Source organism: Phaethon lepturus, unplaced genomic scaffold (assembly GCF_000687285.1).
Source record: "Phaethon lepturus isolate BGI_N335 unplaced genomic scaffold, ASM68728v1 scaffold40031, whole genome shotgun sequence".
Classification (NCBI taxonomy): Eukaryota; Metazoa; Chordata; class Aves; order Phaethontiformes; family Phaethontidae; genus Phaethon; species Phaethon lepturus.
In genome coordinates, this window is record NW_010519713.1 from 8,898 (window position 1) to 24,590 (window position 15,693).

Here is a 15,693-nt window from a genome sequence, read left to right on the forward strand (position 1 = left end):
AGGTCTGTAAGAATCCTTAATTCACCACCATACCTGGTTACATTTCCACTCCTTCAGTAAATGAAGTAGCTTTTACTTTAAAAAATTAATTTATTTACTTAATTTCTGAAAATAAACTACTACAATGTTTTAACGTGGGGCCAGAGACACACAGGGAACTTCCCAAATCTCTACTAAAAACACCTTCATTCAGCACTGAAAACTAGTGCTTAATTTTGTTCCTAAGTCAATATTCACTGCCATATAGGAGCTGGTTTCTTTTTTTGGTTGGTTAGGTTTTTTTAATTTGTTTTTCTTAAAGGCACAGGCAGATGCTGATGTGAAAAAAATTGAAAAGCCTCAGCGAAACTGCCTTGTAACAGGACAGCTGAGTTTTAAGAAATATAACCACTATCAACAACTGAAACATAAAAAAGGGAAAGTCCAATCAGTCCAGGTTCTGACACCTTTCCCTCCGGCATTTTGCTGTTGTCAGAGCAATAACCTCTGCACAACAACCACCCTTCTTCTAACTCTGACAAAGCTTGCAGAACACAGACCTCTACAAGAGGGGTTAGAAAGATGACAAGCTGGCAAATAGGCACATCTAGGCGATACGATTAATGCCAGCCCCTTGGCAGGCACAGATGTATGTCCATAGCACCATATTTGACATCTGTGGACTGAGGGATGAACATCACCTATAATTTAAACAGTCTTCCCAGAAGTAACTTTTCATATCCAGTTGTGGAAGATTTTATACTGTTCAGCTATACTAACTATTTGGCAGAAAAAGGTATTTTTAATATGAGAAATACTTAATTCTATAAATGAATCAGGATGTGACTGTGGCACTGGTCAACTAGAGAGAAGGACACCCCTCATCCGCCCCCAAACTCTGCTTTTGATGAACAAGTATTTAGTGAATCTTGACAAATTCAGGTCCCCAGAATGTAAACAAGACCTCCATGCTTTTGTTGCTAAGTCTCCTGATACTAATTTTAGAACACGGAGAAAATAACATACCTGCAAGGTTTTCCAGAAGACAACTTGGCAAGTTCAGCTCCTTCTCACATGACTATGCTACTACACTTTGTGCACTTGGAGGATGCTATCAATACTCCTCTTGACTCCCATTTTTCACTAAAGGGTGAAGAAGTTCCAGCAACCTACTGTTTCTACCCTTAAGCTTTTATCTGTGGGCTGAATATGGCTCCACTTGCTTATAACTATACAGTATACACCAAAGGGATCCCAAAGAACTCTTACGTATACTGCAGCAGATTCCTGAGGGATCTCAAAGCAATCTTACATATACTGCAGGTTCCTGAAAGGTGGCAATGATTAAGGAGAGAAAGCAGCTACTTAACAATAATGTACAACAATTCAACTCAAGAAATGAAACAGAAAAGAACCTAACGTAGGCAGGATGCAATTACTCAGCATGATGTTTGGCGAGAAAGTTAAATATTCCTTTCATTAGACCTAACATAGTGTCTCTAATAGCTGAACAAACTTCATTTTTATGCCTTGCCCTTTTAATGAAAGCAGTAGTTAGCGCTTGATGCCAATCATCATCAGCAACTACTAAGCAGCAGCCTGGACTTAAGACTGGCCACAAGCAAAATTCCAGTGTGCCACATGCAGTGCAACAGCATGGCCTGCACCAACCCACTGGCTCCATAACACTCCACCTGTAAGCACAAGGATTTCAGCAGCAGTCTCTATTAAACAAACTTTTCTACAAAGGGCAATGAGAATGCAAAGGAAATCAGCCCAACAGAAATGACCAGATTAGAGTAACGTAGAAGAAAAGCGAACTGAAGAGGACGTAAAAAATAGGGATAAGGAACAAAAGGTAAATGATATACAGTTGTAGTTAAGTATAAGATAGCATTAAAAAGGGACCTAAAGTAAGGAGAAAATATACAAGCCTGGAATTTCTGAAGTAGAAATTGGACAGAAGCCTGGAAATGTAGGGAGAAAGAAAGAGGACATGTTTGTATTTACAAGTGTTCAGACGTTTTGCCTGAAATGAGACAACCATTCTTTCAAAACGCAGAACTAAAAGCTTTCTTTCCTGGACAAAACCACGAAAAGGGAAATTCACATTTTGTTCTACCTATGCAATTCCAACTTCATTGAAGATGTTTTTAAAATCCAAAGAAATGAGACTACACCAATGGATTCTTTGTATGGGTTCTACTTCTAAAAGTCCTTTAGCTCCAGGGATCATAACTGCAAAAGGACTTGGGTCATTCTTGGGACCCAGAGGATAAAAAAAGAAATAAAAGGAGACAGACATTCCTTAAGAATGTAAACCATTTTGCACTGAAATACAGACAGTCACTTCTGGGAATGTGTGTACTTGTGAAAAAAGTTCTTTGGTGAACAAAAATAGCTGGATAAGCCCCACAAAGAATTACTACTTCCATTACAATTGTACGTGCTAACCAGATCGCAATTGCTATTGTTTTCAGAGGTGGCAGGTGACGTGAAAAGAAAGGCTGTGTGTCACATAAGCATTAATTGACTGTGTGAAATTAGCATGGAGAAACCCACCTATGGGGAAGCTGCTGAAAGCATTTATTGGTGATGGCCCTTTTTGTAGCTCAGGAGTAGCATGGGGTATGACATTCTCAAGGAAAGATTTCATGGTGGGTTGATGGAGTGACTGCTGTTGAGAGGGTGGAGTTTGCTGCTTCATTAACAGGTTTGGGTCAAGCTGACGGGACTGTTGCATCATCTGTTGCTGCATACTAAGAGATCGACCCTTAAAAAAACAGAGCAGTTACAATATAAATAGGCAAAAGTTTTTCCACCTTTAAGAAAAGATAATGAAACACGTCTTTGGGTTCCATGCATCTTAGCACAGCAAAACCCCAGCGTTAAGGTAAGCCACTCCTTTAAAGCTTGTCAAAATCCCATTCACACTTGCACACTTTAATAGAATTTATAACAAGAAATGCAGCTCAGGACGAAGAACAGTTTTTAAAGATAGTTTGAAAAATTAATAATAAACGTGTTTATTTACCTGCTGCTCCTGCTGTTGACGACCACCAGAAGGCATGCTTCTTTGATTCTGCGCTTTTTGCTGCTGAGCCAACAACCGCTAGGAGACAGTGTTTTGTGGTGGTTTTTTTAAGAACAGTTTATAGCCGACTTAAGTCTCTACTTAGACTTTCAAACAGAACACAGAATGACTAGCTTTGTTAGCTTACCTGTAACTGGGAGATCTGAGAAAGCTGGTTTAACTGGGACAGTTGATTCAACATGGCTACCTGTTGTGGGCCAAAAAGTGGGCTCAGGCCACCGTTGTTTGGTGCATACTTCAGTAATGATACTGGAACCTGCAAAATGGACCAGTATAGAGTGACCGACAGTACCGTGCAATTAGTTGTACTAGATGTAGAATACAATAACCTCTGGTTAACAGTTGCCTAGTTTCCGAAACACTGATCAAGACAAGTAAGTTTTCAAATATTTACAGAATAATTATCAGCAACACCAATAAGCAAACCACAATTTTCTAAAGCAGCACTTTGGTAGTTTATACACAGAATGTTCTATGCACTCAATTACCTGAGGGGATAGTAATGGAGGAGGCACTTGAGCACGTGGATTAGGCTGAGATGAATTAAGAGGTTGTGCTGGAGGCTGCTGCATGCTCCTGGGCTGTGCTGCTATATTACCAACACCAAACATACTGGGATTGCCATTCTGGGGAAAGGATGGACAGTTAGTGACAATAAACCTCTTCTGCTGCTTCTCCCACCCCTATACATTTGAGTTAGAAGTTAAACACATATCAATCACATATGTAGCTAGGATTTTATATCAAAAGGTATTAAATGCTGTCAAGTAACATGCCAAGGATATGCACACAGCCTTACCTGTCTAACAGAATTCAAGTTTTGCATACCCAGCCCTGCCAGGGAGCCAAGGGCTTGGTTAGGTAGTGCATTATTTGAAGGGGGAAGCTTCATGTTTTGATTGGACATAAACTGCATGTTTTGTGACTCGTCTGCTACAATGCCATCCTGATGGGACAGACAAACCGATGCGCAACAACCAGCCAGCAAGCAAGCAGAAGGGAGAAACCATTGCCAGGAACAGAAGGGAAGAGTCACATGACAGTCCAGCACCAGCAGGAAATAGGCAGAAAACAAAAGAGATCAGGTTAGTCATTTGCACTGCAAATGGGCTACAGAAAGTGCTTAGTATTATATATCAGTAAGTTAAAAAGAACAAAAAACATATCTTACAGATTAACAAGAAAGCCCTAATCTTGCTCTCCACTAAATGCAGAAAGCTAAGGAGCACACAGGTAACTACTTAGAATGCAGGGTCAAAGAAATGTAGAGGTGTCCACCAGTAAGACACCTACTAACCTTATCAAAATAAGGACCGCGATCCATGGAAGACTCTTTGGAAATTTGAGGACGAGAACCAGGGCCTTTTCCAACCACACGATTGTAATCTCCAACATTGAGGCCATGCTTATCCATTTCCATCCGTTTATCTTGCAATAACCCTAAGAAAAGGTGAGAGATGCAATTACATCATTGAATGAAAGATTATTCAGTTTTCCCAGATACACCAGAAACCAGTTTGTAATTACGAAGGACTGAACTAGTACTGCTCTCAAGCTAGATGCTAATAAAAGAAAACATCAGTTTAAGCTTTCAACTCTGGGCTTTACTGAAAAGGGAAAGGAAACACTATGAATCGATGGCTACAGACAACTTAAAACTTGTAATCAGCAAAGTGCCAACAGATTTTGCTAGGCTTCACAAAAACATAGTTCTCAGTTTTTTCTTAAAAATGAGAAAGTATAATTGTTTAAGCTTGAGATTCCAGTTGTGAATGCCACTTTTTTTTTCAGGAGCAACAAGCATTGTCTTGGCACTGAAGTAGTATCTTTGTCACATTCTAGGGGTTAACGGGTCCCTGAAATATTACACAAATGTAGGTATTTGTGTAGTATCTACAGGCCCTTTAATTTGATTCAGTTAAGAAAAAAAACTATTTAGCTAAAAACCCCAAGACCAAATGCACAAATTTAAAGTATTCGTGTTTATTAAAAGCAAATTTTAAGTTATCTTATACCACTAATTCCACTAGGCAAGCCAGAAGATCAAAATATAAGCAGTAGTAAAGGAGTTCATTTAATACTTCACCGCATGCAGTGCAAGAGAAGTTACTTTCCACACAGATGTTTTAAATTCAAATTAAAAAAAAGTGAAATAATTTAAATGAGGCTTGCCATTAATATTAAAATCTAAAATTCAAAGAATAATTTCTTTACACAATAGATTGAGCCAAAAGTGAAAATATCTGATTTTAAACTAGGATAAAAAGACTGCAACTACAATAAAAACTACAATGCTACAATTACTTTTAATTAAATATTCTACTGTTATAATATATTGTTATCAATGTAATAAAGAATTATACTATTTTTTACTTGCTAGAGGAATCATAACTGTCAATGGATTAAAATAAAACTCACAAGTAATTTTACACTCAGATTTAAACATTGCTAAAAGAATCGTTCAGTATTAATTTAGTTCTCAGAACTGAAAATGTGTTTCCAAGAATGAACCACAATGACAGCATGTGGTATTTAGAACACTTCTGTTTATATTTAGGAAAGGTATCCAGAAGGCAATCTAAATACTTATATTACAAGAAACAAACCCACCACACCCTGAAAAGATTCTTTCATGTCAGCTTAATACATATAAGCTTAGCTTGATTTATGGATATTACTATAGTAACCAGGTGATTTGGGTGTGTAGCATTACTAACGTGCGCAAATTTTTTTCTCTACAAGGGTATTCCCTTTCTTCAGGGAAACATACTTAACTACATATAGCTATAACTATATTATGATATATAGTTTAAAAAAACAAGTAATTTAGAGAAGGATATCAACTAAGAGAGATTGGAAAGGAAAGCAATAAATCCCAGCTAGGTTCTCCTGTTCCTACCTCCAGACATGTCCATCTTATTGCTCTGTATGGTTTCTTCTGGTGATTCTCTCTGAAGTAATAAAATGAAACATAATTATTTAATAACAACTTTTTTAAAAGCTAAAACAAAGAGATTCATATGTACTATTTCAATTCAAACCTGCAAGAAAAAAAACAATCAAGACAAATTAGATGTTATTTTAAAGCATTTTCTCCTTTGAGTCATTACCCAAGTGAAAACGGGCATCTTCAAAGTATGTATGTAACATTAAGTAAAACAACAGACTACTGGATGAATACCTGGGTAGTGTTTACAGAAACACTTTTCATCAATAAATGGGTCTTTTTGTAACAAGGATGCAAAGAAAAGGGATGGGAGACAGAGAGGAAAAAGAGAGTAAAAATACTATGAAAATGAACACTAGGCAATGAATTATGACTAGCACTCTAAGGAGACAGCAAAGCCAGGTAAAGGTAAATACTTACTGAAAAACTGAGATTTGTGAATTGCTTAATGAAGGGATTGATCCATGTTTCATCTTGCTTATTTCCACCTTTCATTATTCCCTTAAAAATAGAAAGGAATTCCTGTGATACTCAGATGATGTTTACCACCTACTGCTTAAATTACATCATAAAATGCTATGAGTAAAGATTAAAGCTTAATGGTACTTCACTCAGTGCAAAAATCTGTTCTGACCTAGCTTTTAGAAATCACATTAGTGCCAAAACCTTGACTCAGCCTCCTCATTACCTTTGTGGGCATTTTTTTCATGTATGGTGGCCAATTTAAAGATGGGTTAGCTTCCTGTGAAGAACTGCTGTTCCACATTCCAATCTCCACATCCTCCTCTTCCTCCCAGCTGGTCTGACGACTGCCTGTCAGTGGCATATCATCTCCACACCAACTATCTTGCATAGATTTAGGCCCTGCTTTTGAGAAAAATCCAGCACATTAACATTTCAGTAGCAACTGACAGCCCTTAACACAGAAGTTAGCTTGATGTTTACTTCAAGATAAAAAAAGCCCTCAAAAATTCAAAGCTTCTAGTGGTATTTCATCTTTCTCAAATACCTTTAGTCAAAGATGATGTAGGAAGCACTCACCAGGTTTATTTGAAGCCTGTTGACCAAGAGAAGCGTTTCCCCAGCCAGAGGTGCCTGCTGCATCGCTGATGGGCTCTCCCCAGCTAGTACCAGTATCCATGGGTTTACCCCACGCTGAAGTTCCATTATCTACAGTAGTGGCTGGAGTAGAAGGCTCTCCCCAACCTTTTTAAAGCAGTATGAGTTACTGGCATGTTTTTAAACAGATTAAAAAAGCTATTTAAACACTCAAGTGTTTTGCCTTTTCTAGATCCATAACACACAATAAAATGCCTATCAGTACATATTTACATTTTGTATGAAGGTAATGATTACAACTATAAGCTGTTCCATAAAAAAAAAAAAAAAAAAATCACAAAAATACAAGTTTCATATGTAAAGAATTACATTTTGGTAATAGAAATTTCTTATATTAAGTTTCTGAGAACTGCTCGTTGTATTTAAGCTACTCTTCTTCACAGCTGAACAAGAGACAAGAGCACAAAATACTTCATAAACACCACACAAGCTCATCTGCAAGTATCATTATTCACTGCTCCCAAAACTACAAGATCAGAAAGTCTGATCTCGAGTCCATATAAAACCACCACCCTTCATTCTGTCCTGTAGCCGCTCAGCACTTTTTTGGGGGGCTCTTTGGCAACACTAATTTTTAACTGTTTTAGAATCAAATGATTCTAACTTTAATTCCTCAGATATGATTTTAAATATTTTCTCTGTGTTCCCACACCCCAGAATTCAAGTAGGGCTGCCTAGTCTTTATTACTCAAGCTATTTAAAACTAGAACAGATCTTCCATTCTGTATAAAAATATCAAATGTCTATGAGCATTACTGTTACTCTTTTTTTAATAAATAAAAACGATACTTCATTGTCACCTTTCCCTTTCCACTTTGAAATGAAAATATCGTTATATGAAACGAGAACAAAAGAATTGTTTCACAATTAACAGAAAACATGAATTTGCATAAAATCAACTCTTACCGGAACCCGAACTGCTCTCCTTGCTAGACATGGCACTTGAAGACAGTAGCTGCTGATGTACCTGTGCTTGCTGGTCTGAACTGCTGCTACTGTTTGGGACATTTTTATTCCACATATTCACATTTTTGTAGTTGTATTTGCTTGGATCACCCCAAGCGGAAGTTCCATCATCAATTTCCATTTTACGGCGTATTGATTCAGGGGATGGCTCCTCCCAGCCAGTGGGTTCTTCCTCCTTTGCTGGTGCCGGCATCGGTCCACCCAGCCAGCCTGACCCTGGGGGTTTGTTTGTGGCAGATGGTGCTCCCCAAGAGCCAACATCTTGTTTGTTCCATTCTGGAGAGTTGATTGGCTTTGACGAATCCCCCCAACCTTGAGGCTGACTGGATTTAGGAGGGTCTCCCCAGCCCTGGTTCTGATTAGACTTTGCAGGCTCATCCCATCCTGAAGAATTATTTGGGTTTGTATTATTACCTCCCCAAGTAACAGAATTTGATTTACCTGGCTCATTCCAACCAGATACTGATCTGTCACTGTCGCTACCTCCTGAACTGGATTTCTTAGCCTCACCCCAATGGTTACTTCTTGAATTTTCACCCCAGCTATCACCAGCAGAAACTGCCCAACCCTGGCTGGCCTTTTGTCCATCTACCCATCCTTGTTTGATCTTCTGTGTGTCATTCCAAGATGACTTTTCCTCTTTGCCACTTCCCCATGATTGATTGCTCTTGACCATTACTGTAGCAGCAGAATCTTCTTCCCACCCCCCTTGGCTGTTTGACCCTTTGGAGTCTCCCCACCTTGTAGAAGACTTTGGATCTCCCCACCCTGATACAGATGAGGTATCATTATTATTAGGGCTAGGTCTATCCACACATCCCCCTGAGCTGGAAGTCTGTGTCACAGAGCCTCCCCAGGCCTCTGTCCCATTGTCAGTTTTTCTTTCACCCCTTGGTGATGTTTCGGTATCCCAGGCAGTGTTCTGTTTGATTGGAGTCTGTCCCCAACCAGAGTTGGAAAGGACACGTGGATCTAAGTCAGTTCTGTTCACTATACTTTGGAGTAATGCATGCTGGTCAACTTTCCTTCTCTCTCGATTCTGTCCTTCTGTAGTTACTCTATCTTCATGGCATCCAGTGCTCTCCGAACTACCTTCGCTGTCCCCCGTACCTGTTTTGGCCCATGCGCTGTTCTGCTCAGTTATCTGAGAGGCAGCAGAGCTCTGGCTGTTAAGGTCCTCCTCCTCAGTAGACTTCCATCCGTTTGTAAACTTCCTGCTGTTTCCGTTCACACCTTCATTGGAATGCTGATTACTAGGCAGTTTACTCCACTCCCCATTTGAAATGTTAGTGCCAGTGTTTTGTGCAGGGTTGCCCCATCCTCTTCTACTCCCGCCAGCACTTGCACCATTTCCACTTCCCCATGGCATGTTCTGGGAGTTGACTGTCCCTGCCTCCCACACCCCTCCTCCTTTATTCCCATTGATTTGAAAGTTAGTGCTGCCAGGCCCGCTAATGCCTGGCTGCATTAGAGTTGCATTCACAGTGTCACCATTAGCTTGGCTGTTTGGGCCTGAACATTTGTCTCCAGAGTAATTAGAACCATAGGCACCCCATGTAGTACCATAAGATCCACCATTTTTCGCCTCACCATTGCTAAGATGAGAAATGGAAGTGCCATTTGTAACTGGAGAGGCCTGAATCTGAGAATGATTCATTGTGCTCACACGCCAGGCCCCATGCCCTGTATTATTAGGCAGTTCATTAATCTGCACTGAACCAGCAGAGTTTGGTAAACTAGAGGTCATAAAGTTAGTAGTGTTATTTGGTCCATTCATTTCAGTGTTAAGGTTTTGAGGTTGCCCACTGAATGAAACCTTCCTTGTACCATTTACTTCAGAATCACAATTTTCCTGAAGGCTTCCCCAGGAACTGTGGGCTGAACCACCCACTTTAGAGTTAATACTCTGACTATTAGATATCTGACCTATGGTACTGCACTGAATATTTGTGCCAGGATTACCACTCCCTACAGACCCTTTCAGGGCATGTCCATTGTTCTCCAATACAGGCCAGGCACCATGGTTGCCATTTGAATTCAAAGTGCTTGGATTTAACCCTCCATTTGATGAAGGGTTTATGGTGCCCCAAGCATTCATTCTATTGTTGCTACTTTCAGATTTGCTGTCAGGAGCATCCACAGAAACTTGACATGTGCTTATTATGGTTCCATGGGATAAACCCCACGGCCCATTAATACTTCCATTGCCCACATTATTGCTGTTGCTACCAACCACAAACTTATTTTGAGAACCATGTCCAATGCCATTTCGAATGCCATCATTTTCACCACCTGTGCTCCCTGAAGCCATTATCACGAGGTTTCTCTCTGACCCAGAGCTAGAGGCAGAGTCAGTGTCCATACATTCTGATGTCAACTCTGGGTCACTGCCAGTGATTGATGGCCATGCTTCTTTGTCAGAGCCGTCTACAATAACTTTATCCCAGTTTGTGCTGGAGTCACTATTTGAAGAGACTGGTCCCCAGTGAGAATTTTCATAATGGGATCCTAGACCACTGTGGTTCAGATCTAAAGGGAAGAGGGAAAGTCCAAAAGCATTATCATAAATATAGTATTATTACTTCATTAAGAAGAGGAGGAAAAAAAAGTATAAAAGATACTAAGCCAAGAATTATTTTGCTTATTTTAACACTACCATCACTGAAGATGACAGAGAAAGCTTCCAAGTACAGCTGCTCAGAACACTGCCACATGCATAACCTAGAACACTTCTCACCAGCATGCAAAGTTGCACTCTCACAAAAAGCATGAAGAAGCACTCCTAAAGGTACTGTTCTTTTTTTCCAGAGAAATAGGTTTTAAAAAACCCCAACAACTCTGTATCACAACATACAAACTATTTTGTAACAACATATACATATTAAAAAGTAAGATGCTATATAAAATCAAAGACATTCTGAAAGGCAGAATTCTAAACAGGGTATTAAAGTGACCTAGTAGTAGCAATTGCTATGTGACAATAGCCAGAAAAACACACCCCCCCTATTAAAAAACATTATACAAGATTTCTTAAGTACAAGTTCTTTAACTTTTTTTTATACAACAATTGGACACAAAAACCACAAGACCAATCTAAAGTTCTGCTGCTGCAGAAGTATAGATTAAACACAGTAGCTGAACTGGTACTTCCCATTTTCATAAGAACCACTGTTTCTTTTTCCATAAATAAGCTGATTATGTCTGGGAATCAAGACTAACATACATCCTAATTCACTTATAAAACTTTCCATGATTAAATACATGCACCATGGAGTAGTTGCTACAAAAGAAGTGCTATCAATTTTCATCTCATATGTCTAAAGCTTTACTGCAGAAACCTCCCCACCCCGCCCCGCCCCGTTAAATCAAAACACAGTCAGACAGGTACACCAGAAGATGAAACCATAAAAGTGTAAAATATTAATAAAGTTGTCAACAGAACACAAGTACAAAACATCAGTGAAGTTTTTTTTACTCAGTATTTGCCTGAACTGAAAGAATAACCATACTAGTGTACGCTCAATGACTGCATACATAGCAAACTATGCTTCTCTGCCCATTAAAACATTCAGGTTCTTAAAAAAAGAAACTGGCAACTTTTTCTGGTAGTGTTCCCTTTCTTGCCTTTAAAATATTCAAAATGTTTGTACCTAAAGATAAGAGAAAAGAAGTTTTACATCTCCTGCGCATTCTTAACGGATTTCTACAGACATGCCTTACATCTGACTAGGAAAAGGTGCCTGAATATCTTCATGAAACTGTACCCGCTCACGTTAACAGACAGAGCTAATAGTAACAAAATGCCACAATTATCAATCCTTATTTTTCTCAGGAGCTGTTTAAAGATCATTTAGGGACTTGCTACTTTTAAAACATAACACTAATTTATAAGCCTCTTATGTTTCCAAGAAATTGTGCAGGCTGAAAGGAAGCTGCCAGTCTCACCAGCTTCCCCCTTCTGCTACAAGGAGTGCCAGTTCTGTACCTGCACCAGAGCCCCAAACCCTGATGGCCACCAGTCCCCACCTACGGCTCAGTAACAAATAACTGAGTTGCAACTACTCTATTAAAAATGTTAGTCAAAACTGCCACCTACGTAGAGGTTAAAACATATACAAGATAGGACTTTTGGCAATAGCACAGCTCTCAAATGTAGGGATCATTTGGAGGGAGCCCGAGCTCCAACTCAACCACGAAAAGGGTTGATGTGGTTTATCGGGTATAAGCATGACTGATCAATCTGAAGAGAAGAACAGTTGATGTAGATCAACTTGTTTCACTGCTTCCATCTCTCAAAAGGAATTCGAGAACACCATGGTAAGAAAACCCCACATTTTTAAATCAGAGTAACAAATTTTAAATATTACGCTACTGAAATTTATGATCTTGATCTACAGGAAATGGGAAGAAACAAAATTCAAGTTACTATGGACAGTTCACTGACTTTTACACTGATGTGCAAAAAGTTCTTCTGTATTTTTAATTAATTTTTAATCAATATCAACACTATTCATCCTACAGTGAAAAAGAATCTAGCCAGAGACCCTGCCTGCAAGAGCACGTAGCCTGGAGCGGCACAGAGCAGGGATGGCCCACTGCTCCTCCACCATCCAGGAGGATGGAAACTTGAGAGAGTTTAAACAATCAGTTAAGTTTCACATAGAACTACAAAATGAGAAACAAGGATGCTGGCACAGCGATTTGGAACAGGGATTAGCAGTGGAAGAAAGACCTGTGGCAGGTAGAAATAGGGCTGTAATGGTTAGAAGTGTCTGGCAACTCCACAGTCTTGAAGAGGGGAACTAGAAGAGTAGTATCCTCGGGAGAACTAGAAGACATTCATTCAGCTGAACATAACCCAGAACTGTCTATTAACGTGTCACTGAAAAAACTACCGTAATATCTAAGCAACTGTCCAACAAAACCCAAGACTCCAAATCTCACACTGTTATTTTAAAAAATGACATTTAACCTACATTAAAAGGCTAATAAAGAGTTGTTAAAGAGTTGTCTGCAGTCTTATGAATGAGAGAATCAACAGCATCAAATGCTGCCCTAGCAAAACAAAATCTTGATTACACAAACATTATCCCAATAACATGATCTGTTTTAAAAGCAACACAAAAGTATGTGGCAAATATATACAGATGGCAAACAGCCTGAATTCAGTGTGGAGAAAGAGATACAGGTTATGACTACAAGCCAGAGTGAAATGGTAAACAAACCCTAATCTGCACAGCAATAGAAAACACAAAAAGAAAGCCTGTATGTATTAAAATTCTTTTATAGCAATTTAGATGCAATGCAGCATTTGTAACACGCCAATACATGAACAGCATATGAAGATTAATTTCCAGTCATCCAGAATTTTATCCTATTACATACAAAACTACCTTGGCTAACAATCTTTTTCATGGACACAAAAGAATATTAGCAATTTCTAGTATGGGCCACTGTTCTGAAATATTCCTATCTATCTGAATCTCCACAACCCACAAACTTCTGAGATTAACTATACAAATACTGAATAAGGAAGGTTTTATCTCTGATTTTTTTGTAACTGGCAGATACCACAAAAACACCCTCAAAACTGAAAAATTATACATACTACATTTGGTACACAGCAAAGTTAGCCAATAACAGCCTATAGTTCTACTCTGTTTTCTCCCCAAAACTATTTAGAAGCTGCAACTGAACTTTTGCTGCTTAAATCCTGGACAAAAAAAAAAAAAATTACACAAGCCTGAGCTTCTTAAAAATCAGTAATCTGATAAGATTTTTTTCAATAATTTGTAATTTAATGATTTAATGCTTTCTAGCTATGAAATACCTCTGCAGGAAATGTTTGCAGGAAACTGTATGTATTTTCTCAAATAGTTTGTTTCTTCTAAAGTACCATCATATAGTCTAAAATAAAACAGTACGATTGAGATCTGTAAATTAAGAAATACCTGAATCTTGCTCCCTCTGTCTCCTTCTCTAATTCCAGTACATACTGGTACCCACAGACTGTCAATACCACACCTTCCCAATTATTGTACCTTCAGTCCTTATGAAAAAATGTATTTTAGTAGACAAGCTTTTCAGCTTTTAGTAAACAAGGTGAAAAGTACCTTTATTATGAAATGACAAAACCAAAAAAATAAAACCCTTTTGTTAACATCACACATCTGTTTCTCTGTGATAGAGAAAAAGGTCTTGAAGTCTGCTTGTGTCTTCTTAAAGCACTCCAACCCAAGAATTAGTAGATGTAGCTGTTTGCCTGTAGCTGCAATAGTTTCCTAACTCTTAAGGCAGGACAGGAAAGCTGCCAGGACAAGGATTCAGCGTCCCTCTGCGCCTAACCCAGCACAACCGGCATCTCTCCTACAAGGGACCGTCCTGCACACCCGCTCCCCGCAGGGGCTCTGGCCCTGACTTGTGCCAGACCAAACCCCTGCAGCGCTGCAGTGAGTCAGGACAGCTCACGGAGCCACGGGGAAAAGATGAACCCTCAGGTTCGTTTTCCATTGCAGGAAGAAGCTGCGCTGACTCGCTGAGTGGCCAAATTCAACACAAGGGACGAAAGGGGAGGGAAGAGGAGAGGAGGATTAACATCATCCATTTGAGAGCAGTCTTGAAGGCAAACAGAAGAGGTACAACACAAAACGTTCTCCCACAGCAGCCTGACGGGTACATGGCACAGCCAGAAACAGAGCCAGTACAAACCATCCTACAGTACTATCTGCCTTACTCCAGAGCATTTCTTAAGGCATGTCCCCAAGCCCTCACACAGCCCATCTGCTCCAAAATATTACTTAAAAATAAACAACAAGTGCTTTTCACAATCATAGCCAGCAAACAACACAATCAGCTGTGGGCCCCCACATATGTGCTACCCCAGCATAAACTCAGCATTCAAACCAGAAAGGCCTCAAAAAACTATTTCCTCCACTGTGCTGTGAAATATCCGACAATAAAGCACAGGCTTGCACAGATTATTCAATTTAATACCATGAAGAAGTAATTTAACATGTACGCATAAAGGTAAAAAACCCCAGACATTCAGTATTTTAAAGCTAAGGTGCCACATAGTTGAAGCATCTGGTTTGGTATGAATAAAAATGTTCAACCAAATGTAGTATGTAACGGCACAAAGAAAGTACACTTAAGTCAGTCATTCACACAGCACATGCTATTGAAAAACATAAGCCAAAGAATAAAAAAAAAAAAAAAAAAAAAAAAAAAAAAAAAAAAAAAAAAAAAAAAAAAAAAAAAAAAAAAGACAAAATTGTGTGAAACATGTAACTACTACAAACACACATAGAGCAAAAAAAGGTGATATTTAAATAGCTAACCTGACTGGTTAGGGGAGTGGCTCACCAAGTCCCGAATGGGAGGCATGCCTACAAAAAAGAAAAGCAAGAAAATTACAGAAGTGTCACTTAAGTAAACTAGCCCTTTGCGAACAGTCCCCAAACCACTCATCACTTTAAAACCATTTATTAGCACCTCTTTTTCAGGAAAGGTTTCTCTTAAGAGCCATCTCTTGATCTTACTGACTGTGCTAGTGACAAGCAAGTTCTGAACTGCCTCACCCACAGCGCTG

The 15,693-nt window shown here is 39.1% G+C and overlaps 1 protein-coding gene across 1 annotated transcript in view; it reads right to left on the reverse strand.

The window, feature by feature from the left end:
• Window positions 1–15,488, reverse strand: part of TNRC6A (trinucleotide repeat containing 6A) — a 23,814-nt gene extending 8,326 nt beyond the window's left edge. The window contains exons 1-11 of the mRNA XM_010297128.1: window positions 15,443–15,488; window positions 8,046–10,634; window positions 7,062–7,226; window positions 6,709–6,884; window positions 6,441–6,521; window positions 5,973–6,024; window positions 4,371–4,513; window positions 3,562–3,699; window positions 3,201–3,329; window positions 3,014–3,091; window positions 2,542–2,752 (exon numbers count right to left, since the gene is read on the reverse strand). Of these exons, the coding sequence (XP_010295430.1) occupies window positions 2,542–2,752; window positions 3,014–3,091; window positions 3,201–3,329; window positions 3,562–3,699; window positions 4,371–4,513; window positions 5,973–6,024; window positions 6,441–6,521; window positions 6,709–6,884; window positions 7,062–7,226; window positions 8,046–10,634; window positions 15,443–15,488 (3,808 nt within the window). The remainder of the gene's footprint in view (window positions 1–2,541; window positions 2,753–3,013; window positions 3,092–3,200; window positions 3,330–3,561; window positions 3,700–4,370; window positions 4,514–5,972; window positions 6,025–6,440; window positions 6,522–6,708; window positions 6,885–7,061; window positions 7,227–8,045; window positions 10,635–15,442) is intronic.
• Between the last annotated feature and the right edge of the window lie 205 nt (window positions 15,489–15,693).